Source organism: Gopherus evgoodei, chromosome 5 (assembly GCF_007399415.2).
Source record: "Gopherus evgoodei ecotype Sinaloan lineage chromosome 5, rGopEvg1_v1.p, whole genome shotgun sequence".
Taxonomy (NCBI): domain Eukaryota; kingdom Metazoa; phylum Chordata; order Testudines; family Testudinidae; genus Gopherus; species Gopherus evgoodei.
In genome coordinates, this window is record NC_044326.1 from 102,503,669 (window position 1) to 102,530,233 (window position 26,565).

The 26,565-nt window shown below is 44.3% G+C and overlaps 1 protein-coding gene across 1 annotated transcript in view; it reads right to left on the reverse strand.

Moving 5' to 3' along the window:
• Nucleotides 1-758: 758 nt before the first annotated feature.
• The window catches only part of ADAD1 (adenosine deaminase domain containing 1), a 36,383-nt gene continuing 10,576 nt past the window's right edge, over nt 759-26,565 (reverse strand). Inside the window, exons 8-12 of the mRNA XM_030564259.1 lie at nt 26,037-26,207; nt 21,767-21,996; nt 19,619-19,853; nt 5,617-5,749; nt 759-3,292 (exon numbers count right to left, since the gene is read on the reverse strand). Coding sequence (XP_030420119.1) covers nt 3,179-3,292; nt 5,617-5,749; nt 19,619-19,853; nt 21,767-21,996; nt 26,037-26,207 — 883 coding nt within the window. The 3' untranslated portion in view covers nt 759-3,178. The remainder of the gene's footprint in view (nt 3,293-5,616; nt 5,750-19,618; nt 19,854-21,766; nt 21,997-26,036; nt 26,208-26,565) is intronic.

Genomic DNA, 26,565 nt, shown 5'->3' on the forward strand with positions numbered 1-26,565 from the left:
GGAGGGGAAGGCTGGGAAACGCAACGGTGAGGAAAGGGGTTTACTTTCCTTGTGTTAAGATCCAGGGAGTCTGGGTCTTGGGGGTCCCCAGGGAAGGTTTTGGGGGGACCAGAGTCTATCAGGCACTGGAATTCCTGATTAGTGGCAGCTTATCAAATCTAAGCAGGTAATTAAGCTTAGAGGAATTCATGCTGGTACCCCAACTTTTGGACTCTAAGATTTAGATTGGGGAAAGATACTATGACAGCTAGAGAGAGATGGCATGGCAGGATTAAAGTCTCAGTCAGAGAGAGAAAGGAGAGATTCCTCAGTCAGAGAGAGAAAGGAGCAAAAAGCTGAAATGAAGTGTCTACTTTTTATTAATTTTCATGAAGAGAAGTTATAAACAAAGTGGTGGGGAGAAACTGAACTGCCAAGTTATTCTGCTGCCAGAGACAGAATTTCTGATGACCTGAGGTGAAGGGTATAGTTTGGTCCGACAGTGCCCATCAACAACACTGGAGAGCTTCCAAGTTCCAAAAGTGAAAAGCATTACCCGTTACATGAAAAGAGAAGCTGGGTACTAGAAAAAACAGAAAAATCAGAGAAACGAAAAATTGAAAAAAAATTGACAAGTGCTGGTAGACTAGTCCCACTTTCAACAATTGAGTAAGGCCAGGAAGTTTTAATTCATTGATATTTCACTTCTGAAAAAAAAAAGCTTTTTATATAAAACCATCTTCCCTACATCAAGAAAATAAAAAACCCACATCTGATAGAAATCTTGGTTTTATTGAAGGTCCTACTGCTCATTTTACTCAACCACATACAAGCAGTTACTGGTATAAACACATACAAAAATGGAAAACAGGCTTCTTCAACAAAAAGCTCAAACCCACTTTATAGCACTGCACTTGGATTACAAAATGAAACTGACTAAACACAAGTCCAGCTTTCAGCATCTTGAGTGAAATACAAAAAGTCAAACAGCAAAATTAAGCTAATTGTTATTTTTTCAAGTATCGTAACATTCTATAAAAACATAAAACAAGAGTAGGTATTTAACTCTAACACCATTTAAACTTTCTTTCTTGAAAACAAATGAGTATTACTACTGTAACTTAAGGAAAATATACTCATTCGGCAAACAGTTTTGCAACTGATGCTTTATAGCTAGGGAATGAATCTGCTTAATAGACTCATAATGGAACACAGCATTTCTCACCGTTTTGTCACTATTTTGACTATACATCACCATGATACCCTTGACCTAAAGTCACTGACATCTGTTAGTAGCCTACAGAAATGAGTTGGAGGAATCATGCTAATTACTAGTAGAGAGCCCTATGTCAAAATACTGCACTACCATTTGCAACCTTGAAATTTCTAGAGAGGCCAACAATGGAAAGATGATAAAAATACTGTAACTTTTTCTGAATATACAAAGTTTGAACTAACGTGATCCTAAAATATGCCCAGTCTTATCTCTAGAAGTTTCCATTTAATAAGCTCTTTAATGAATGAGGGAAAATGTTTACTGCTGGTCTGGAACAGAACACCTAGTAATTGTTAAGAAATTGTTTATATGAAAGATATAATATATCGTATCATAGAAGAGATGAAAAAATTAGGGCGATAGAGAAGGAATACTTAAAGACAACAACAGCTTAAATGAGATTTTGATGTAAAAACAAATTTGATTTATGTATACTGTATGCATAGCAGTTTTATCATTTTGGTCTGGTTTCAGAAGACAATGTAACCTCTGCGGCTTTTTTTAGGGAATAAAAACAGATACAGATTGAGCAGAGAGAAAAACAGCTGCTGAGTCAAATTATGAAATTTTGCAGCTACTTGGTGTGGCACAATATTTTTATAAGACAAAATAGCCTGAATTGCAGTACTGCTTAAAACAACCATGAGGCTACTTAATGGAGCTACTCTAACGTTAATCTAGATAAATTAAAATTGTAGGGATCTCCTCGTTCTGATAATTTGTCAATAAAATGTTAGAACAGGAAACAAGTAAACAAGAAAAGTAACAAGAAAAATTTTATAATAATTTGACTCAGCAGCTGTTCTTCTCTCTTTCTGACCCATGTGTCCCAGAGCAGATCACATTAAATTATATCATTTACTCACACTTACTTCACCAAGAAAGTGAACACTGACTTTGAAGGAAGCAAATTCAGAACTTTTAGACACACCTTGAGTACAGGAAAAAGACCGAACAGGGTTGTAAACCCAGTCCTCAAAGGATGCAACCAAATTAGTAAGGCCCATCATGGGCTTCAGAGAGCTAAATGAGAGGAAAGTACCAGGCCTATTTCCCATGTCTGGAGCAAAGCTCATTGTCAATGCAATATACGGAAACTTTCACCATTACTTATGCAACACTTATTGTAGCTAAAAACTTCATTGTCCAACACTATCACTCGTGTACTTTTCCACTATTACTGAACTCACTGAAAGTTAGGAAGCTAAAATGCTTAACATTGATAAACACCAGAAGTATCATTTCTGAGAAGTAAAAGTTTGATATTAACAATACTGAAGTTTTACCTCTAAGTATACAGTAAGCTTTTATTATTCTCCTGCACTGACTTGCATAATACAGTGTTCCACTGGCTAATCCTCAATTAAGGCATTCCAATGAAGACTGGTTTAAATTAACTCAAACAAAAGATGCATTAAGCCAGTATTAACAACCGTCACTTTTCATTAAGTTAGTATGATTGATTTCGGAGATCACTCTTACAACTAAACCATAAAAGGACATTAATAGCATCCTCTGAAGAAATCCAAAATTTCACAGAAATTTCACAGAAATTTCACTGAAGGAACATCTGTGAGATGCAGGAAAAATCAACGTATAATCTGTGACATTCCAAATTTGACAGGAAAAATCTCAGAGTCTTTAGAGAACACCACAAAACAATACAGATAAGACTCTTTAATACCAGCTTTGTGAGATTATCTAAAACAAATCACTTGTGTCTTGAGTAAGACCTGTTTGTTACAAGAGGTAGTCTAATATTTGTGTTTAAATTGACCATAGAAGTCTTCGAGCCATTCACATGTTATTGCTGTAAATGGTTCTGATTTGAAAGATTAAGACTACCAATATCCAAATATTTTATTCTCAAAATTAACTTTTTTATTTAAATAGGCGATAAAAACCAATATATCAGCTTAGTAGTTACATGCTGAACTGTTCAATATGTGAAGACTTCACAATCCATGATCCATAGCCATGCTGCTCTAAATAGCTTTTCAGTAAATGTTTAGCTTCCTGGTACGGTGCTGACTTAATCTAAAGAGAAACAAAAATTAATAAAATGTTACAGATGGCCACAAGATTAGCCCTTTTTAATATATTGTGCCACTAGGGTATTCCGTAGCAAAACTTTATTTTGAAAGATGCCTGTGATGCCACTGTTCATTGAATGCGAAACAAGAAATGCAGCAGATTGTGCAAAGGGAAAAACAGAATTTGACAGATTGTAAGAAACAGGGTATGCTTTTATGTATTGGAAAAGGAATTTTTTTTGGTAAAATCTATTTCCTGTTTATCAACATCAGTTTAATTACTTATTCTCTAAACTCATGCTAATAGTTAACTATGAATCTAAAAACAGGTAAAATTACAGCTGTAGCTTTGACACTATTGAAAAGGTTTAGTATAATATCTAAATTAACAATTATTATAGAAATCAAGTGTAGCCAATGCTGACAAAAGTGATCAAACATATGTTAGAAAAGCAAATTCTATGTGCACCTTCACGGAAGAAAGAGAAAATATGTATCTTGTCTCAGTAAAAAAATAGAAAGGGCTAAGGCACAAAAATGGTTGAATGCCTGGAGAGCATAAACCTAACAGTCTGAAATGAGATTAGATATTCTGCTTCGCAGCATGACTATGAACGAGCAAGCTTTCCCCAAGCAGTTTTACAGAAAGATAGGAATTTAATGTCAGTATGCTCCTCATTATGACCAGTCTGTTTATTGGGGGGGGGGGGGGCGGGGGCGGGAGCGGGAGACAGTTACCTTAGCATCACGGTTCCAAAATAATACAGCTAGTAAGAACAGCATTCTTTCTTCAATTAGTGCTCCCTCAGTGTTCTCAGCCCAAGAAACGTAAGATCTTGCTCAGTCCCAAATTCTGATGTTGAATGATCACCTTCTTCCCCACTTTTCTTGATATCCCTTTCTCACCAGAGTATTCCCTGGGAGAATAGTGCCTGTACTTACAAAAAGTAAGCATTTCTCTAGTGCTAAGCATGGAACAAAATACTGCAGAACTTTCCAATGTCAATATCAAGCTAGCCATTGTGAGGAATGGTTAGCAGCCATTTGTGGATTGAGATCAAATGTGAAAGTTTCAACCCAACAAAAGATATTTCTTAATTTGTAACCTTAAGGAACAGTTTTGTATGGACTTCCTAACATTAATCTGAATAATCCAAGTTCCAGCAACTATCAAGGTAATTTTGTAAGTCCTACAGAACTTCAGTATAACTAACAGTTCATAGATTTCTGTTATGGGGTGTATTGGGCCCTCGGAGGCCCCCTGCTGGAGGCCTCGTGGTCCTACCACACCCCACCCCACCCCAGAGACAGCCAATCAGAAAATAACTGGCTCAGTTAAAGGGGCTGAGCAGATCAGTTCCTGGCTGGAACCAGAAGGGATAAGACAGAAAGATTCTCCAGGCAAGGAGGCCTGGAGGAGACCCTGCACAAAAAGGGAACAAGACAAATAGAACCCAAGGACTGTAACCTAAGGTAACAGGATTGAGTGGGAAGCAGCCAAGGAACAGCAGCAGCAACCAGGTAGAGGAAACAGTACACGGTTGCTGTCTATAGGGTTCCTGGGTTGGGACCCAGAGTAATTAGCAGGTACAGGTCCCCCCACCAGCCACTGGAGCCGTGGCCTAAACCCCAGGGAGGAGATAAGACTCTGGATCAAAAAGCCCAAGAAAGGGACTGGAAGTTATAAATAGGCCTAAGAATGGGGCTGAAGACCATGAAGTGGACCAACCATTCACTGAACCTTTGTTACCCCGGAAGGGGACTCAAGTTAGGAAGTGACTTGGGTTGAGAACTGGGAAACCACAGAATGGCTAAAGACAGTCTCTAGGGAGAAAGCCTTAGGGGCAGTGCTCTATAAAAAGGCAGGGACAGATAAAGCTAGCCCAGAAGGGGTGGAATTTGAGCCCAGAAAAAGGATTGCAGATAATGACAAGGGGGCAGTGATTAGCCCTGTTGGACATTTGTTACCCCAGAAGGGATTCCTTCATGCATGTTGATTGTGTGCGACTTGACTGGAGGGCTGGGCCACTGAAGACCCATCTGATGTGGTTAACAGCTGGCAGGGGGCACCAAGAGCAGAGAGAGAGTGTGCAGGTTTGCACGCGACTGATAGGAGGCACTTATGAGAAGTGAGTGAAGTTGTGACAGGGGCCACTTGCAAATATCCAGTTTGCAAGCCTTTGAGACAAAGGTCATTACTGCTGTAAGAAATGCTCAACCATGCACAAAACATCTCCAGCATACTAGAAATCTTCCTTTGCCACCTATCTGCACCTTGAAAGCAACCATTAAAAAGGCATTTACTGTTTTTCCTTAAACTAGTCTTACCTTTGCTTCATGATATGTACTAGCTTCAAGCAAATCGCTTCTTTTCGCTTCCTTAGAGACCAGTTTGAAACGATTTAACATTGCAGCCTTGCAAAGACGGCTTGCCATTGAAGTGCCACTTTTGAATGGTGAACTAAAGTTGAGGGGGAAAAAAGCAATGAGACAAATTAAGACATCTGTTGTTCAATTCAATTTCTGTTTATTCCAGCTACCACATCTGAAATTAAGATTATCTGTTTCAAACTACATAAGTGATATGTTCTCCACTTAAAGCAGAAATGAACAAAGACAATGGAATCAAGAAGCATAAACCTCTATAATTACAGCTACTGGAAGGTTGGCAAAATGTGATCAGAGATACCACTGGTTTTAGTCGCACTATTGTGTATACTCAGCATCTTAAAGGTTGTATTGCTGATGGGAGATAAAGGGGAGAAAAGCGAGTCTTAATTTCAACAAAGAAGGACTAGTTAATTTCATATTTTGGTGCTTCACTGACAATCTTGCTTCTTTAACTGTGTCAAATTGTAGGAAGGATGCGGTCAGTCTAGACTAATAGATTCTAAAGCAAGAAGGGACCACTATGATTATCTAATCTAGTCTTAACTCCAGCATAACACAGGTTATAGGAGTTAATTCATGTCTGAACTACACTAGAGAATATCTTTAAGAACAATATCCACAAACATTTTCAGTGAGAATCCACCACAACCCTTGTATTGGAGCATAAGCTTTTGTGGGTGAATACCCACTTCGTCAGACTCATGGGTCTACTGACGAAGTGGGTATTCACCCACGAAAGCTTATGCTCCAATACATTTGTTAGTCTGTAAGGTGCCACAGGATACTCTGTTGCTTTTTACAGATCCAGACTAACACGGCCCTGATACTCCACAACCCTTGGTAAACTGTCCCAACGATTAACTACCCTTCATGTTATAAATTGTGTCCTGTTTCCAGTTTGAATTAGCATAGCTTCAACTTCCAGCCACTGGATCTTGTTATACCTTTTGTCTTTGGCAATCCCACGGGCCAGATCCAAAGCGCTGATGGGACGGATCTGGCCCATGGACCGTAGTTTGCCCACCCATCACAGATAAAGGGAGAAAAGACGGTTACTCACCTTTGTAACTGTTGTTCTTCGAGATGTGTTGCTCATATCCATTCCAGTTAGGTGTGTGCGCCGCGCGTGCACATTCGTCGGAAAACTTTTACCCCAGCAACTCAGTGGGCCGGCAGGTTGCCCCCTAGAGTGGCGCCATCATGGCGCTTGATATATACCCCTGCCGGCCCACCTGCTCCTCAGTTCCTTCTTGCCGGCTACTCTGACAGTGGGGAAGGAGGGCGGGTGTGGAATGGATATGAGCAACACATCTCGAAGAACAACAGTTACAAAGGTGAGTAACCGTCTTTTCTTCTTCGAGTGATTGCTCATATCCATTCCAGTTAGGTGAATCCCAAGCCTTACGTAGGCGGTGGGGTCGGAGTGAAATGTGGCAGAATGAAAACTGCTGAGCCAGAGGCTACAGCATCTCTTGACTGTTGAACCAGGGCATACTGCGAAGCAAAGGTATGGACCAAGGACCAATGGAGCTGCGCGACAGACCTCGTGGGTAGGAACACGAGCCAGCAAGGCGGCAGATGAAGCCTGAGCCCTGGTAGAATGTACGATGATGTGGCTTGGGGAAATATGAGCCAAATCATAACAAGTGCGGATGTCCGCCATTACCCAAGATGAGATCCTCTGAGAGGAAAACAAGCAAGCCCTCCCTTTGGCCCGCTACCGTGACAGAGCTGGGGCACCTTACGCAATGGTTCTGTCAGCGCAATATAAATGCGAGCACTCCACAGATGTCCAAGGAGTGCAATGGTTGTGCCCATTGCGTTGAGCTGTGGGTAACATGAAAGGCCAAAACCACCTTAGGGAGGAAAGCCGGGTGCGGTCATAGCTGCACCTTGTCTTTGTGAAACCTAGTGTAAGGCAGAACCACAGTAAGAGCTCTGAGCTCGGAGACCCGTCTGGCCGATGTAACAGCTACAAGGAAAGTTGTCGTCCAAGACAGGTATAGCAGAGGGCCAGTCGTGAACGGCTCGACTGGGGGGAGACACAAGTCCGGTTAAAACTAGGTTGAGGTCCCAGGTTGGGGCTGGGCGGCGCACCCGAGGGTGCAAGCACTCCAAGCCCTTGAGGGACCTCGAACCCATAGAGCGTGAGAATACGGAACATCCACCTTAGCCTGGCTGGAAGGTAGAGATGGCTGCTGAGTGTATCCTCAGCGATGATACTGTCAGGTCCTGCCGCTGAAGGCCAGAGGCAGGCCAAATAGAGGGGATCGAGACCTCAGCAGGAGCAAGATCGAGCGTATTGCAGCTGTAGAAGAAACGCTTCCACCTGGCCCAGTACGTTGACCAGGTGGAAGGCTGCCTGTCACCCCGGCTCAGTTATGCAGCAGCCACACCGTGAGGCGAAGAGGCTGCAGGTCTGAGTGACGAAGCCTGTCGTTGCCCTGAGTGATGAGGTCTGGGTGGGGTGGCAGGGTAATTGGGTCTGTTATTGACAGGCCGAGCAACGTGGTATATCAGTGCTGCCTGGACCACTCTGGAGTGATCATGTTGATGCGCGCTCTGCCCCTGCGGAGTTTGAGCAGGACCTAATGAACCAGTGGGAACAGTGGGAAGGCATAATGGAGTTGGCCTTTCCACGGTATCAGGAATGCGTCCAAGATCGATCCCGAGGAGAGACCTTGGAAGGAGCAGAACATCTGGCATTTTCTGCTCCCGCGGTGAGCGAACAGGTCTATGTGAGGAAACATCTCCACTTCTGGAAAGCAGAACGCCTCACATGGGGCAGAGTGATCACTCGTAAGACAGGAAAGACCTGCTGAGTCAAAGCGCCAAGACGTTCCGAACGCCTGGGAGAAAGGACGTCACCAGCTCCATCGAGTGGGCCATGCAAAAGTCCCGGAAATGGATGGCCTCCTGACAAAAAGGGGGGGAGGACCATGTCCCTCCCTGGATATTTATGAAGCACATGGCCGTTGTGTTGGCTGTAAACACCGAGATACAACGGCCTCGCAGCTGCCGCTGGAACCCCTGGCACGCCAGGCGGACTACTCTCATTTTTGGGGCATTGATGTGGAATGCCAGCTCCCGAGAAGACCAAAGGCCTTAAGCTCGGAGGTGACCATGAGGACTTGAGCAGAGAGATGATGCGTCCGTCCTCAGGGGCAGTGAGGGCTGGGGCGGATGAAACCGCATCCCTGCCCACACCAGGGAGGGAGTTAGCCACCACTCTAGGGAGCCTAAGGTGCTCGAGGGAACGGTGACTACCATGACCATTGGCTCCCTGTCCGGGTGGTACGCCGAGGTGAGCCAGACTTGGAGAGGACGGAGGTGGAGCTTGGCGTGTTTGGTTACAAACTTGCGGGCAACCATGGACCCAGGAGACTGAGACAAGTACGAGCCGAGGTTGTTGGGAAAGCCTGCAGACCTCAGATGATTGTTGCCATCGCCTGAAACCGCAGTTGTGATAAGCAGGCTCCGGCTAGGTAGGAGACCAGGATAGCCCCTAGGAAGTCCAACCTCTGCCTGGGAACCAGAGTGGATTGCTCTATAGGAATCATCAGGCCTTGACCTGTGAATAAGACCGTGACGATGCCCACGCGCTGAGTGGTTTGTGTCTCAGAGTCTCCTCGGATAAGCGAATCTTCCAGATATGGAAAAACGCATATCTGACACCAGCGAAGGTAGGCGACGACTATGTCCGTAAACCAGAAGTACTGACAGTTGGCTAGAAAGCGGAGGTATCTCCTGTGCGGAGGGAAGGTGGCGTTGCGAAAGTACGCGTCCTTCATATCCAGGGCGGCATAGTAGTCCCCAGGAGGCAAGGATGGAATAATGGTTCCCAGGGATACCGTGCGGAACTTCAACCTTATCCTAAACCGGTTGAGTCCGTGCAGGACTAGTAAGGTCTGAGACCTGCGTTCGAGTGGGGGACTGGGGCATAACGGGAGTAAAACCCCTTGCCCCTTTCGTCCGTCGGCGTCTGCACCTCTTGTACGAGGAATTGCTCATGAGAGGGGTCCCTGAAGGGGGACAGGGCTGGAACAAATTAGAGGTGGTACCTATGCTCCACCGTGCGCAGGACCCAGCGATCTGAAATTAACTGGGGCCACGCCAGGAGAAAGCGGGATTGGGATCCCGGCCTGTGACTGGTACACCGCCCTCAGGCGCACCTTGGAAGGTTCGTCTTTGGTCCCAGTGGTAATTGCGAGGGACCTTGACCTTGGCTCTTTAGGGGTCCTGACGTTCGTCTGCGACCACCTTGGCCTCGCCGTTTGCCAAAGTCCTGTCTCTGGCTAGGCACAGAGTATGGCGGCTGGGGACAGAAAGGCCTGTGTTTGGTCGCTGGCATATGCATGCTGAGAGAACGCATTAGGACCCTATTGTCCATCAGGCTTCGCAGCCTGGGGCTGTCTTTGCCGCAAAGAGGCCTTTACCAACAAAGGGTAAATCCTAAATGGCATACTGCAGCTCCGGCCGGAGGTTTGAAACCTGAAGCCATGAGATGCACGGAAGCAGTAGGAGCAATAAGCTCAACCACGGCGCGTGCCGGGGAGCCGTCAGGCACCGGATTCGACGGCCCTTGTGGGACTGGAATCGACGGTGCCGACGTTGTCGGTGCCTCAGAGGTGTCGGTGTCGGTGCCGGGCAATCCGACTTAGACGAGCTCTCTGGCTGCGGTGCCGTTGGCACGGAAGCAGCAGGAGCAGTAGCTCAACCATGGCGCGTGCCGGGGAGCCGTCAGGCACCGGATTCTACGGCCATTGTGGGACCGGGATCGACGGTGCCGACGTCGTCGGTGCCGCAGCAGGTGTCGGTGCCGGGCGATCCGACTTAGACGAGCTCTCTGGCTGCGGTGCCGTTGGCACGGAAGCAGCAGGAGCAGTAGCTCAACCACGGCGCGTACCGGGGAGCCGTCAGGCACCGGATTCTACGGCCCTTGTGGGACCGGGAACGACTGTGCCGATGTCGTCGGTGCCGCAGCAGGTGTCGGTGCCGGGCGATCCGACTTAGACGAGCTCTCTGGCTGCGGTGCCGTTGGCACGGAAGCAGCAGGAGCAGTAGCTCAACCACGGCGCGTGCCGGGGAGCCGTCAGGCACCGGATTCTACGGCCCTTGTGGGACCGGGATCGATGGCGGTGCCGAGTCAACTTCGGTGCCGGCGACAGTCGGTGCCGAAAGGCCTTGGCAGTACCGACGGGGTCCGCAGACCGAGCCCATTTTAAAACCCGGTGAGCCGTGCATGGGCTCCGGCACCAGGTTCATGGAAGGGGCTACTTCCTGAACCCCGCTAACAATTACTAAACTAACTATGTTAGCAAAGAAAACGTATAACTATACAAATATATATATATATAAAAGGATTATAACTGCATAACTATATACGAGAACTACGAGTAGCTAGGGAAGTGGAGGTCAGCTAAGCCGCGCTCCACTGTTCCAACGACCGACACGGGCGGTAAGAAGGAACTGAGGAGCGGGTGGGCCGGCAGGGGTATATATCAAGAGCCATGATGGCGCCACTGTTAGGGGGCGACCTGCCGGCCCACTGAGTTGCTAGGGTAAAAGTTTTCCGACGAATGTGCACGCGCGGCGCACACACCTAACTGGAATGGATATGAGCAATCACTCGAAGAAGAAGGAAGGTTGCCCCTGGTTTGAATGAAAGTTTCATGACAGTCTTTAAGTACCTGGCTGGGGTCTTTAATCTGGTGGCAAAGATTTCCCTAAACCCTTAATAAACTCAGGATGAGCAAATATGGAGAACCCTTCTACTGGGGGATGAAAAGCTGATACTGCAGCCAAATGGACCTCAACTGAGCTAACAGCCTAATTGTTTTACATCCACAGGTAATTCAGGAAGACAAAATTGCACAGATTCAGACACAAGATGGATGTGACACCACCAATGGAAGAAACTCACTTACAGAAATGGCACAGAAATATAGGTTAACTCCCTTATAGTTTTGAGTAAAAGACAGTTACTCACCTTTGTAACTGCTGTTCTTTGAGACGTGTTGCTCATATCCATTCCAAGTAAGTGTGGGCGCTGTGTGCACAATCGTCAGAGAATTTTCACCCTAGCAACGCCCAGAGGGTTGACTGTGGAGCCCCTGGAATGGCGCCGGATATATATCCCAGCCAACCCAGCGCCCTCTCAGTTCCTTCTTGCCGGCTACTCCGACAGAGGGGAAGGAGGGCGGGTTTGGAATGGATATGAGCAACACATCTTGAAGAACAGCAGGTACAAAGGTGAGTAACTGTCTTTTCTTCTTCAAGTGCTTGCTAATATCGATTCCAATTAGCTGACTACCAACCCTTACCTAGGTGGTGGGGTCTGAGTGAGACGTTGCTGAGTGCAGAACCATGAATCAAATGCGGCATCGTCGCTAGACTGCTGAACTAATGTGTAGTGAGCAGCAAAGGTATGTACCAATGACCAAACGGCAGCTCTACAGGTCTCCTGTATTGTGACCTGGGCCAGGAAAGCGGCCGATGAGGCTTGAGCCCTCATGGAGTGGGTGGTGAGGTGCGAGGTCAGGATACTGGCCAAGTCGTAGCAAGCACGGATACAGGCCGTGATCCATGAGGAGATGCATTGCGAGGAGACCGGTAGGCCTTTCATCTGGTCAGCCACTGCAACGAAGAGTTGGGTCGTTTTCCTGAACAGCTTAGTACACTCGATGCAGAAGGCTAGAGCCCTATGAACGTCAAGGGAGTGCATAAGTTGATCCTATTGCGTAGTGAGCAGCTTCAGATAAAAGAACAGGAGTAAAATGTCCTGGTTCACATGAAAAGCTGATACCACCTTGGGGAGAAAGGCAATGTGAGGGCGAAACTGCACCTTGTCTTTGTGGAAAACTATACGGTGGCTCGGACATGAGAGCTTTGATCTGGTCTGAATGCCTTACAGATCCTACACTTGTCGGCCTGGTGAGATTCCCCGAGACACTTCAAACAAGAGTTGTGGGAGTTTCCTGTTGGCATAGGCTTTGAACAGGCTGAACATGATTTGAAACCCGGAGCCTTGGGCATGAGCCCAGCAGGCAGGGGGTGGGGGGGAAGAAGGCAAAGGACGCCTTCCAACTCACTAAATATAATCACAAACCGAACAGTATAACTAAAACAACTGCTGCACTATACTAACAATACAACTATAACAACTGGAACAATTATCGAAAACCAGAAGCAAAAGCTAGGGAGAGTGGAGGACAGCTATGCTGCGCTCCACAGTTCCAACGACCGTCAGGAGGAACTGAGGGGGCACTGGGTCGCCTGGGGTATATATCCAGCACCATTAAGGCATCACTCCAGGCAGCTCCACTGCCAACCCACTAGGTTTTGCTAGGGTAAAAATTCTCCAATGATAGTGCACATGATGCACGCACGCCTAATTGGAATCAATATGAGAAGCACTAGAAGAACACCTGTTGCACTTCCACAGAGCAGGAGGATTCTAATCCAGTGACTCATCAAGGAAACATATCCGGAGGCAGAGAACCTCTAGGTTGGGGTGATGCGCATAACCCCCATCCTGGGAGAGAAAGGATGGTCGGAAGCTTGAACGGTGGTTCAGTAGAAACCTGAAGCAGGTAAAGCTCCCAAACCTGTTTCAGCCAGGTTGGTACGATAAGGATATCTCTGGCTTTGCCCTTCCTGATTGTGTTCAATCACTCTTAGTGGTGTTGGAAGAAACCCATGTAGCAGACTCTTCTTCCAAGATACAAGAAAGAGTGGTGGCCCAGATCCCATCGTGAGCAGAATAAAGGATTGTTTTTGTTCCTGGAGATGGTGAAGAGATCCACTTCTGGTAGTCTCCATCTTTGGAATGTACTATGGAGAATTTGAGAGTCTAGCTCCCATTAATAGTCCTAGCAGAAGCATCTGCTGAGAATAATTCACTGTGGCGTTCTGAACACATGGGAGGTAGGACAACAGAAAATTTGATCTGATGAACTACACACCAGTTCCATAACTTCATCACATTTCATTTTGCTCATCCCTGCTTGTTGACAGAGAACAAGCAGGGCATGTTATCCATCAGGACTCTGATTTATTTACCCCGATGAAAGGTAGGAAATGAGAGTAAGCATTCCTGAGTGTCCTGAGTTCCAACAGATTGTTGCGGAAACTGGCTTCTTAAGGTGTCCATCTGCTCCGAGCTGTGAGGGCATTGAAGTGAGCTACCCATCCCAAGAGTGATGCATCTGAGGTCATAGTTATTGATGAGGCTGGGTGACAGAAAGGAATGCCTGCACAGACATTGAGTGGATCTTTTCCCCAGTCTAGGAGTTCTTTATTTGGAGACAAATCTTCTCATGTCTTCCCAAAGTGCCTCTGGCTAGCAAACAGGCTGTTGTGAGCCAATTCTACAAGCAGCAGAGGCATCTCTTTTCATGATTGGTCACAAAAGTACAAACTGCTAGAGGCTCCAGTTGCAGTTTTATCAGGTTTGAGAACCAAGGTCTCCTCGATCCATGAGCTACCAGTATTACCATCACCTGTTCTCATTTTATTTTCTGCATCACCTTCCTCAGTAACAAAAAGTGGTAACTTGTAAAATAGGCCCTGTGGCAATAATGCATCTCCTCCCATAGTTCTGGGGTCTGCCTCCTTTATGAAGTAATTGTCTCTTTGTGTTCACGTGTGATTTGTGAAGTAAGTGGATGAAGTGAGGCTGAACATCTGAAAAGTGACACTGAAAACCTTCTGAATCAGGCACCTCTTGAGTTGCTGACTCTGTCTTCCTTTGGTTCAGGTCCTCTTTGATGTGGAAAGGAGGAACTGTTCTGCCTACTTCATTATTTTCATTGCTTCCATATATAGTGTCAGACCCCTAGTCCCCTCCCTCTTGGTTTATATATGTGTCCACAGTCATATTGTCCAATTGAACCAGCATGTGGTTTCCTCCCAAGCTGGGCTGGAACCTTTGCAGAGCTAGCTTGACCACTCTCAGATCTACAAGGTTTATGCTGTGAGCCTTTTCCTCCCTGCTCAAGAGGCCCTGGAAGTTTGGGTCTCCAAGTGAGCTCTCTAGCCCTCCATGCTGACATTGGTCGCAAAGGTCGGAAGGCAGATGGGAACAGCTTTACAGACATTATCGTTGGGCTGATCACAACTGTAAGGAGTTGAATACCTCCGCTGGAACCAGTGTTTCCTCTAATTTTTCCCTACTCACGTGCGGAATGGATTTTGTTACGTGCACCAATACAGCGGTGATCATATCCGTGCACGTAACAAAATTCATGTGGTAGGGCCAGGGCCGAGGGATTTGCAGTATGGGAGGGAGCTCAGGGATCTGGCAGGGGGTTGCGGTGCAGGGGTGCAAGAAAATAAATTGTGGGATGGAACCAGAGGACTTTCCTTAGCATTGATGAAGATCTGTGCCTGAAGAAAATTTGAAGTCCAAGATGTGACCATTTCCACAGTTGACTGCAATGGAGCTCTGATCAGGATGTCATCCAGGAAGGGGAACAGGTGAGTCCTGAAATCTGAGCATGACTTATCACTGCCACCATCTTTGCTGAGGACAGTACTAAAGGGTGTGTTCAGTATTGACTTGTCCTGATGTAATCGAACCTCAGAAGCCTGTGATGGCACAGTCTCATGGGGACATGGATATATGCATCCATTAGGTCTACTGAAGTCAAGAAGTCCCATGTTCCCACCCCAAGACAGGGATGACATTGTAGAGGCCAGGGTTTCTATCTGAACCTTTGTTTTCTTCATCCACTTGTTGAGTCTTTTGAAGTCAAGAAATGCTCTGATTCCCTCTGTGCACTTCAGTGCAATGAAGATGGAGTAGAACCCAGAGAAGCTTTCTTCTGAGTGAACACACTCTTTCACTCCTCAATGCAGATAATGATATATTTCTTTGTGAACCAGACTGTTTTACGGGGCTGTTGCAGCCAGGTGACCGGATGAGATGGGGTGGAGACTAGAGCTTGAGGAAGTATCTCCAGCTCACTATTTCCCAGACCCACTTATCTGTGGTTGATTAAAACCATTCCTCTAGGAAATGGGATATCCTACTTTGTAGCTTCTGCACTGGAGGGAGGCATATGCAATCTTTGTCAAAGTGGATTGTGGGGGTGGGAATGGTGAAGTCCCTCTGGAATTTATCTCAGATGTGGATTCCACTGTTTTCCATTGGGGAATTATTGTACCTTTGAGGACAAGAAGTGAAATATCTGAAGGCTGGTGTCTATTCTTTCCTGAGAGCCCTTATTGGGAAAGGTAGAGACTGTTTGGATTTTGCTGAATTGTCAGCCACCACCTTATGAAGCTTCTTCAAAAAAAGAGGGAGCCTGCAAACTTGGCCCTGCTTAGGTTAGTATCTAGCTTCCAGAGTCAGAGCCAGAGGTGGCCCCTGGCTAATAAAATGGAGGCCATGCCTTGGGCTGAGAACCTCATTGCATCTTTGAGGCATCAGCTATGAACACTGTTGTTAAGGCCATTATGAGCCATTACACACTGAATCTATTTCCCCCATGTTAAGTATATATATATATATATATATATATATATATATATATATATATATATATATATATATATAATCTCTCTCTCTCTCTCTCTCTCTATCTCTCCTTACTATATGTTCCATTCTATGCAACCGATGAAGTGGGCTGTAGCCCACGAAAGCTTACGCTCAAATAAATTTGTTAGTCTCTAAGGTGCCACAAGTACTCCTGTTATTGTTGTCAGGGAGACTTTTCTAAAGTGAAGCCAAAGTCAGGGTGATCTCAGTCCTTAAAGGCTTTGAGATATTCTAGCCAGGAAAGAGATACTCCTGCAAAACCTCCAAGGATGCTCAAAGTGTGGTGAAAGAAGCTTCAAAGCCCCTTATGAGAGTGGCCTCCATTGCACTATCCCTAAGTTTCTTAGTGTAGCACTCTCCTAAGGGAATAACCACATCCCAAACAAGGATGCTACAGTGATACTCAGCGTTTTTGAACATTCTAGAACAGAAGTTGCTCTTGTTAATATGCTTGCCCTAGTCAGCCTTGTTCCTTTCATCTCTAATCACTTCCTCGAAGGAGGAATGAAGGGGTATTGCAGCAGCTTTTGGGGGTGGGGAGAGGGTTTTGAATGGAGAAATTTACTCTGAGGCTTACCTAAGGGAGCCTACTCAGGTTTCAGAGCCTAACAGCTCACCTTCAGCAGAGACATTGCACTGCAGCAAAGGCTCAGGGAAGTTAACATCCAAGGGGTTAATATAACCAGGGAGAAGGAGGAATGGAGAGAAGGGAGAATGGTGCTGCCCATTGCCCAAGAAACTGAGCAACAAAGTTAAAATAGAAGGAGGAAGGGGAGGAGCAAAAGAAACTGCTGCTAAGGCAGAGAATGTGTCAGCAAGTGGAAGCAGAGGGGACATGGCCAGACTGTGCTGTGCCAAAACACTGATCCACTTTTCTGAGATGCAGCGAGAGGCGAGCAGGCCAGATGTCCAGAACTGTGGGAGACACTTCTGCAGCCCAGTAATACAGCCTCCCTACTCCTCTTTGATATAGCCCTGTTTATGTATTCAAAGATCACATTAGCCCTTCTGGCCATAGCATCATAGGAGCTCACGCTCAACAGATTATCCTGGAAGCAGTGACTCTGAAAAAGACATGGGGTAGGATACAGGATGAGGCTCTCTAAGTATACTCTGCGTTCACATTTAGCAGTAATAAGATGAATATTCTTTGTTTGTGGCCACTTTACAAAGAGAACCAAATGGCTCTTTATCAGTGACTTGCTCTCTTCATTATTTACCACTCCCCCAATTTTTGGGTCATTTGCAAACTTTGATCAGTTATGATATTATGTTTTCTTCTAAGCCACTAACAAAAAATTGTTAAAAAACACAGGACCAAGAACTGATCCCTGTGGGACCTCACTAGAGACACACCTGCTTGATGATTCCCCATTCACAATTACATTTTGAGACTAGCCAACGTTTAATACATTTAGTTTGTGCCATATTGATTTTGTTTCACTTTAGTTTCTTAAAGTCATGCAGATACCAAGTCAAGTGCCTGACAGAAGTCTGCATATATTACCTCAATGCTTTTACTTTTATTGATCCAAGCAGTAATTTCACCAAAGAAAAGAGCACGTTAGTTTAACCAGAGCTATTTTTCAGAAAATCATGATGACCAAGAATTAGAGGGTAACATACAGAAAATCTGCACTCAAAGTCATCCGGTTAATGTTTCGTTGTTACATTGCTGATCAATTAGACAATATGATTGTTTAAAGTTGCACAATGCTCCCTTATAATGCTGTTTGGCAGCCACCTGCTTTGTTCACTGCTTGCAGAAAGAGAAGCCCATTGGAGCTAGCTGGTGGGGGCTTGGAAACAGGATGGACTGGAAGGCCCTGTCAGCTCCCTTAAGTTCCCTGTCTAACAGCCGCCCAGCAAGCTAAGAATTGCCAGGCAGTTCAGCTGTCCTTCCCCCCACTGCAGTGTGCTGCTTCTGCCCTCTGCGTGGAGTTGCTCCCAGAAGCCTCCTGCTTGCTGTGTGTGTGTGTGTGCGTGAGAGTGAGTGAAAGGGAGGGGTGCTAATGTCAGGGTGTGCCTTCCGCCCCCGCAACCCCCACTCCTGTACCTTATCTCCACAGAGAAGTGGGGGGCCACGACAGGGCTCAGGAAGGAGGGAGCTTGCTGGCAGCAGCTGCTATCTCAACTCGCTGATCTACTTAAAAAGGCAATGTACTTTGAGTGGGGTCAGCATTCTTAAAGAGGCAAAGCATGTCTCGTGTCTGCGTGTCACTGCCATGCTGTCTCCCCTCCCTCCATTCGTGCTGCCTTGTAGCGTGTGAGGCTACATTAACAATGTGTTAATCCTTGAGGACCCAGCAGAGTGCTAGGTCATCATTTAGAAGTAAGGCATTCCCTGGGAAATATCGCATCCTCTTACTTCACCACCTCAACCTAGCTTCACAATCATCATTGCTGTGTACAGTATTAAACTGTTTAAAACTTATACAGTGTTTATGTGTATACACACACACACACACACTTACTCTTGTCTGGTGAAAAAAACGTCCCTGGAACCTAATCTCCCGCCCTCCTTTACATTAATTCTTATGGGGAAATTGGATTCGCTTAACACTGTTTCGCTTAAAGTAGCATTTTTCAGGAAGATAACTACGATGTTAACCGAGGAGTTACTGTAATTAGAGTCCTGGATCAACTGCTCTATTATTTTGCTCATAATCAGTGTCAGGCTGGCAGGCCTATAATTACCCCGGTTGCCCCATTTACCCTTTCTAAATACTGGCAAAACAACATTAGCTTTCTCCAGTTCTCTGGAATTTCCCCAAAGTTGCAATATTTACTTAAAAAAAAATCAGCATTAATGGTCCAGCAAGCTCCTGGACAGTTCTTTTAAAACTCCTGGATGCAAGTTATCTGAATCTGCTGATTTAGTTGCTGCTGCCTAACATCCTCCTGACTTACTGTCAGAATAGAAAGCATTTCATCATCATCATACAGGGTGTGTCTTCACTACACTGTTAGGTCAAGGTAAAACTAGAGTTGTACCCCTGACCACTCACATGCACACACAATTCTCAGGCTCAAGGTAAGTGATGCTTTAAGCTCCAGCTAGCTGGCCAAGGCAGGGGCATGTGTGCTGTTTGAAGCTCAAATGCTGCTCACCCTGGAGCTGATCAGCTGCCAATCCAAGCAATTTGTGCTGCTAATCAAATTACTATTGCTTGAATATTGTGCAGGGCAGTCACTCACCCGAGTGAGGAACTCAGTGTACTAACTTGAGTTAAGAGGCGTATTATCATTGTCGCAGTTGAGAACTTGTCATTTACTCTATAATATGCTGGCCTAAAACCAGAACCGTTTGAGAGCTGTAATAAATTACTTAGACAGGCACAAACATACACAGAGTAATCAGGCTCACCACTAATTTTAACACAGTATAAAGATTCTAACCTTTCAGTGATTTTCCCATTGAAACCATCCACAACTTCCAATGAAGCATCCCCTTGTGACCAATTCACACTAAGAGATCTGTGCTCCAAGTCTCTCTGTGGATGTGCAGCAGTCACCAAACTAATATGCGGTCTGTTAACCAGGTAAAACATGGGAAGCTTTGATGTGAGTGCATCATCAACACGTTGTTTTATAGCTATTTCTAGTCCTCTTGTATCACTGCAGTTTCCATCCCCTAAAAAAACACAAACAAAAAACTCACCATACACAAGCACATCACTGTAAGCAGAAATATCAGAATACAGCTAAATTGTGACCAGATTTTCAAGGGAGCTCAGAACCCAGAAGCTTCAATTGTTCCATGGTGAATGATAATTCTTAACTGTTAGTTTCAGCTTTAAAAACAGCTTTAATAAGTCTGCAGAACAGCATCATCATTGGCAACACAAGCATTTACTCAACTTCATCTGCAACAAGTACCATCTTTGTTTTGATAGGATACTTTCTCTCTAGAGAGGCTCAATTTATCTTTGTGTCTTTGCTCAATATGCCAATTAAAAATGCAAGTTATGATGGTGTTTTATTTTTTATATAGAAAGTCAGCCTTTGCACTCTCATCACTGGAGTTACTCTGTATTTTAACTTATTCCAGGAATTTAACAGAAGCATTTGGCTCATCAGATTTGAATTTAGGCTATGTCTAGAGTGTAACTTGTGTTAGTATATCATATGTCACCGAGGGGTGAGAATTACACCCCGCCTCCCTCAAACGACATAAGTTATACTGACCTATGTGCTGGTAAGGATTCAGCTATGTCAGCAGGAGTGCTGCTCCGGCCAACATAGCTACCACTGCTCACAGGCGCTGGAGTAATTTAAGTTGACTGGAGAGCTCTCTCCCATTGACTTAAAGCATCTGCACTAGCAGTGCCACAGTGGTGCAGCTGTCAGCACTGTAGCGTAGTCATAGCCTTTGACTTCTCTGTGCTTTGAAGTACACACTTCCATCACGGACTAAACTGGCACCAAAGGGTACATATTGTCTGCAAAGTTCTTGTGTATAAGAAGCTTGAAGAAAGAATCTGGAATGCATTTATCTAAACATTAAAAAAAATCAGAACACAAAAGTAATTTTAAAAAGCAGTATGAGTGACTGTGTCCACATTCTGTATGAAGGACAGGAACAGGCATACAATTAGGTACTAGGAGAGTGTCGGGGGGAAGGGGAAATAAATAAAATAAAAGACTTTGTGTCTCCTCAGATTGCTTCCAAAACTGTATTCCATATATAATATCACAGGAAAAGTTACCACAACTGTTAAAATCTGGGGAATTGATCTACATGTAAACTAATTTAAAAACTACTTGGGACAATATCATGTTACTTCCAGCAATTCCATTTCACCGATTTGAGCTGCATAGACAAATACTACTGTAGGAATTCAGGAAGGCCATTCACTGCCATCAAAACTGATTGCCATATGATGGCAAAAATATCTTACTATTGTCTTGGCAGTTACTACTTCCCAGCATAAAATTTATGGCCAACTAGTTAATTTAGAGGTACCTTTAATCTTTAAAAGGAGGAAGGAAGATGACTTACAAAAAGTTTTTATTTAACTAGTTTTAGTATAAATGTTGAGTTTGATGACATTTTTCATAATACCCCTACAAATTCAACAGAAAATGTTAAAGTTTTTTGACTAGCTCTACTTTGCACTGTCTAATTACGGGACTGCATAGTTGGAAGTTTTCATATATGCAAGTTATCATTTAAATAATCTGAATTTAAATGGTCACCACATCCTTTGTAACATCATCTTATTTTTAAACATCGAATAACTGCCTGTGTGGCAAACCAACAAAACCCAGGAAATTTAGAATTAACGTATGGTGACAGAGAGGATAATCTGACAGAGTAAAAACATATTATAATCTCAAAGAAGTTAAACCTCAATTTTAAGTATAAATACATTTATATTTAATTTCTTTTTAAAAACAAAGTATAGAAAACGCAAAACAAATTTTAAAATAAAACATTATATTCCACTTGGTTAGAATTTTTATTAATGTAACCAGAATGAAATACCACAGTTGAAAGTTAGGGCATAAGCAATAATTGTTCTTCATCAGGAAAGGAAGGCTTACCAACAAGTATACTGCTGATGTAAACTGGCTGAATGAAGTGACTTAGCAATGCTCCCTGGACACCCAGCACTTCCCATTTGGTTAATTTGTCACTAGCTGACATGCTGTTTACTCTGTTAGCAGTTTCAGTGGGACAATAAACAGTTAGGTAAATCTTGCCTTCCACAGCAAGATGGAGACTAAGCTCTTCATTAGCTTCAAATGCAGATACAGAATTTGGATTAAGACGTCTAAAATAAAGATTACGAAAAGCCAATGAAGTCCAACAAAAATATTTTCTTTAAAATTAAAATTTATATTTATATATATAGATATGACAGCTAAGAAACAAAATTAACAGGCACTGTTAGTTACTTTTCAAAATTTAAATTTGCCAAAATCGGCTTATACTGCCAAATGACTTCATTACTAGATTGCTATGTCAATATTCTCTAGATGCAATGCAAAAGTCACAGAACTCATTCTTCCACAACCAAAAAAAATCAAAAACAAAAAACAAAAACAAAAAACCTCCAAATGGAGTGTCCAAAACATAAAATGTTTAATATGACAACTTTTAAGCTACTTTCCTATAAATAACGACATTACTTACTATTCAAATTGACCAGAGGAAGCAGTAATTTAACCTGAGTCTCAAAATCCTAAACATCACTAGTCATGCAAAATTGAAATTCTACTGCAAGTAGGCTACTATTGCTGCATTACGCATCTGACTACATGTTATCTGGAGGCTATGCTTGCCACAGGAAAGCATATGCAAACTTGCCATTCTCATTTGAGACAACAGCCAAGAAACTTTCACACTCCAACATATTTGAAGAAAACAGATGTAACATTGGCTAAGCATTCTATGTCCCCTTGTAGTGGCTATTCCAAACAGAAAGGAGCTTAGTAATGCTCTTTGCTTAGAGAGTTCCTCAGGCAGCAGAGGCCTGTCACTTTGGGTTACAGGTCATGCATTCTGTCCCAGCTAGACAACCCATGGTGTGGCAGATATGCAGGGGCATTAACTGCAGGCAGCACTGCTCAACTACCATTTATCTTAATTTCTTCTCAGAAAAGAATACTAAAACCTGCTAATTAAGGGACAGGTTTTGCCACATAGGATTACTTACATAAGAGTCCAACATGTATAAGCATGGCAGAAATTTTAAAATAAAAAGCCATCCCACATGGCTTTGTTGGGGTATTTACTATTGCAGCAAACAAAACTTTTTATACTTAAATACGCTATTCGAAGAGCCCCCATGCTGACAGAATTTGGGACAAAAGCCATTTGCCTGTATCTAAGTAACCTTGTGCCTCAAGATTGAGATACCTCAAAAATACTGTCAAAGAGCACCAAATGGCACAGATTTCAAGCAGAAGCTCAAACTATTGTTTACAAGGAAGGAGAGGTTACTCACCTTGTATAATAACTTGAGTTCTTTGAGGTGTATTTCACTTGGGATGCTCCACTCCAGGTGCACATGCACCCTGCATCTTTAATCAGCAATTTTTGGTAGCACCCATTTCATCCATGCATGCATCCTTGTACCCATACTGAGACTTTATAGGACTGCATGAGCATGCTGCCCTCAGTTCCTTCTCTACCACAAAGTCTGGTCTACACTACGCGTTTAAACCGAATTTAGCAGTGTTAAACCGATTTAACCCTGCACCCATCCACACAACGAAGCCTTTTATATCGACATAAAGGGCTCTTTAAACCGGTTTCTGTACTCCTCCCCGACGAGTGGAGTAGCGCTGAAATCGGTACTGCCATGTCGGATTAGGGTTAGTGTGGCCGCAATTCGACGGTATTGGCCTCCGGGCGGTATCCCACAGTGCACCATTGTGATTGCTCTGGAAAGCAATCTGAACTCGGATGCACTGGCCAGGTAGACAGGAAAAGCACCGCGATCTTTTGAATTTCATTTCCTGTTTGCCCGGCGTGGAGCTCTGATCAGCACGGGTGGCGATGCAGTCCCAAATCCAAAAAGAGCTCCAGCATGGACCGTACAGGAGATACTGAATCTGATCGCTGTATGGGGAGACAAATCTGTTCTATCAGAGCTCCGTTCCAGAAGATGAAATGACAAAGCATTTGAAAAAATCTCCAGGCTATGACAGACAGAGGCCACAGCAGGGACTCAGCACAGTGCTGCCTGACATAACAGAAAGCCAAAGAATCAAATGGACGCTCATGGAGGGAGGGAGGGAGGGGTTACTGAGGACTCCAGCTATCCCACAGTCCCCGAAAAGTATTTGCATTCTTGGCTGAGCTCCCAATGCCTGAAGGGTCAAAAACATTTTCCTGGGTGTTTCAGGGTGTATGTCGTCAATTTACACACTTCTCGCCCCCCCAAAAAAGGGAAAAAAAACGTTTCTCGCCTTTTTTCAATGTCACTCTATGTCTACTGCATGCTGCTGGTAGACAGGGTGCTGCAGCGCTAAACATCAGCATCCCCTTCCAGGTGGCAGATGGTGCAAAATGACTGGTAGCCATCATCACCATCAGCCTGTGAGTGCTCTTGGCTGGCCTCGGTGAGGTTGGCTGGGGGTACCTGGATAAAAATGAGAATGACTCCCGGTACAAAAGGCTTGGTAACCGTCCTCATCATAGCAGCTGGAGGCTGAGCTCCATCAGCCCCCCTACTTTCATGTCTAAAGAAGATTCTGTGCTGCTCTTCCCCCCACCCTTTAATGTCCTGCCTGGACTATCATAGCAGCTGGAGGCTGCCTCTCCCTCATTTTATCTCACTAAAAACTCAGTGTTGCTTATTCCTGCATTCTTTTTTACTTCATCACACAAATGAGGGGACACTGCCACAGTAGCCCAGGAGGGTTGGGGGAGGAGGGAAGTAACGGGTGGGGTTGTTGCAGGGGCACCCCCTAGAATGGCATGCAGCTCATCATTTCTGCCGGATCTCTGGGGCTTTGACCCGGAGCAGCTGTGCTCTCTGGTTCTCTAGTACACTTGCCCCATATTCTAGGCAGGACTGACTATTTTTAGACACAATAAAGAAGGGAATGACCCAGGAAGTCATTCCCATTTTTGTCCATGTGCCCCTGGCTGACCTCAGCAAGGCCAGCCGGGAGCACCCATGACAGCAGCAGACGGTACAAAAGGATTGATAACCGTCATCGCCAATTTCCAATTGCAAACGGTAAAATGACTCATAACCATTATCTCATCGCCAACTTACAGTGGTAGACAGTGAAATAGGGATGGTAAACATCTCTGCTACCTTGCAAAGGCAAATGAATGCTGCTGTGTAGCACTGCAGTACCGCGTCTGTCAGTAGCATCCAGTACACATACGGTGACAGTGACAAAAGGCAAAACAGGCTCCATGGTTGCCATGCTATGGCATCTGCCAGGGCAATCCAGGGAAAAAGGGCGCGAAATGATTGTCTGCCATTGCTTTCACGGAGGAAGGATTGAGTGACGACACTTACCCAGAATCACCCACGACACTGTTTTTGCCCCATCGTGCATTGGGATCTCAACCCAGAATTCCAATGGGCGGAGGAGACTGCAGGAACTACGGGATAGCTACCCAAAGTGCAATGCTCTGGAAATCGACGCTAGCCTCGGTACATGGACACACACCGCCAAATTAATGTGCTTAGTGTGGCCGCCTGCACTCGACTTTATGCAATCTGTTTTAAAAAACCGGTTTCTGTAAAATCGGAATAATCCCATAGTGTAGACATACCCTGACAGAGGAAACACCAAAGCAGGAGGGAGCAGAGCTCGGCAGTGGAGTAGCCACAAGGGACCCATCTTGAAGAAATCCACAAAGTGAATACCCTCTTCTTCTTCAAGTAGTTTCTTTGTAGGGGCTTCACTTCAGGTGACTCCCTAGAAATCTATTCTAACTTTAGCTTTAAAGGACTATTCTAAACTCCAATAATTTGATAATATGAGCAGTCAACATTAATATTTCAGCAACAACAGTCTTAAGTACCACGGTTGAGTAATACGTCATACAATGAAAACAGTTCTTTTCTAGTCATACTACACAATTTAAGTATGTACATATAAAAGGAATAGCTCCAAAACACGCATTTGTCAGTCTATTAGTCACAAAATTAAGCTATTTTTGAGCATAGGTCTACCAAATAAACACAAAAACTCAACTTTTCCATACCATCTGATTTATAGTCCTGCTATGTATGCCCCTCACTATGCCTCTCGCAGATTAATTTATTCTCAATGGAAGATTTAAGTATCTTATTACATCTCTGAATAAGCATCTGTTAGATCTGAAGACTCAAATACTTACAACTGTGACTTTATCTGAGCAGATCCTTTTGGCAACTGATTCATGTAGAGAAAAATATGTATATTTTGTTTTAGACTGAGTAGGCTTGATGCTGGTTCCATACAAAATATGGATTTGTCCATCATAATAGGATTTTTACTGTAGAATAACAAAAGCTGCCTGTAAAAATACCTAAAACAAAAAAGTGTTATAGATCAAGAAATGCTCAAATATGCAGACTTTTAAAGACTTAGCATATTTGTATAAAAAAAATTCATTTTAAGCTGTTGAGCATTTACACACAGCTATTCTTTTCAGCACATCTGTAAAATCTGAATAAATAATCTAGTTAAGAAACCTGAAATACTATATATAAGGCTTCTGACTTGTTTTTAATCCACAGACACCAATAAAACACTATTCAATACAAAAAAGAAATTGACTACCCAAACACTGGAAAAACACCAAGAACTGTTACTTATATCTAAGGACTTGTCTACACAGAGCAGCAATGCAGATAGGGGTGTAATTTCTAAAGCACACTAATGCC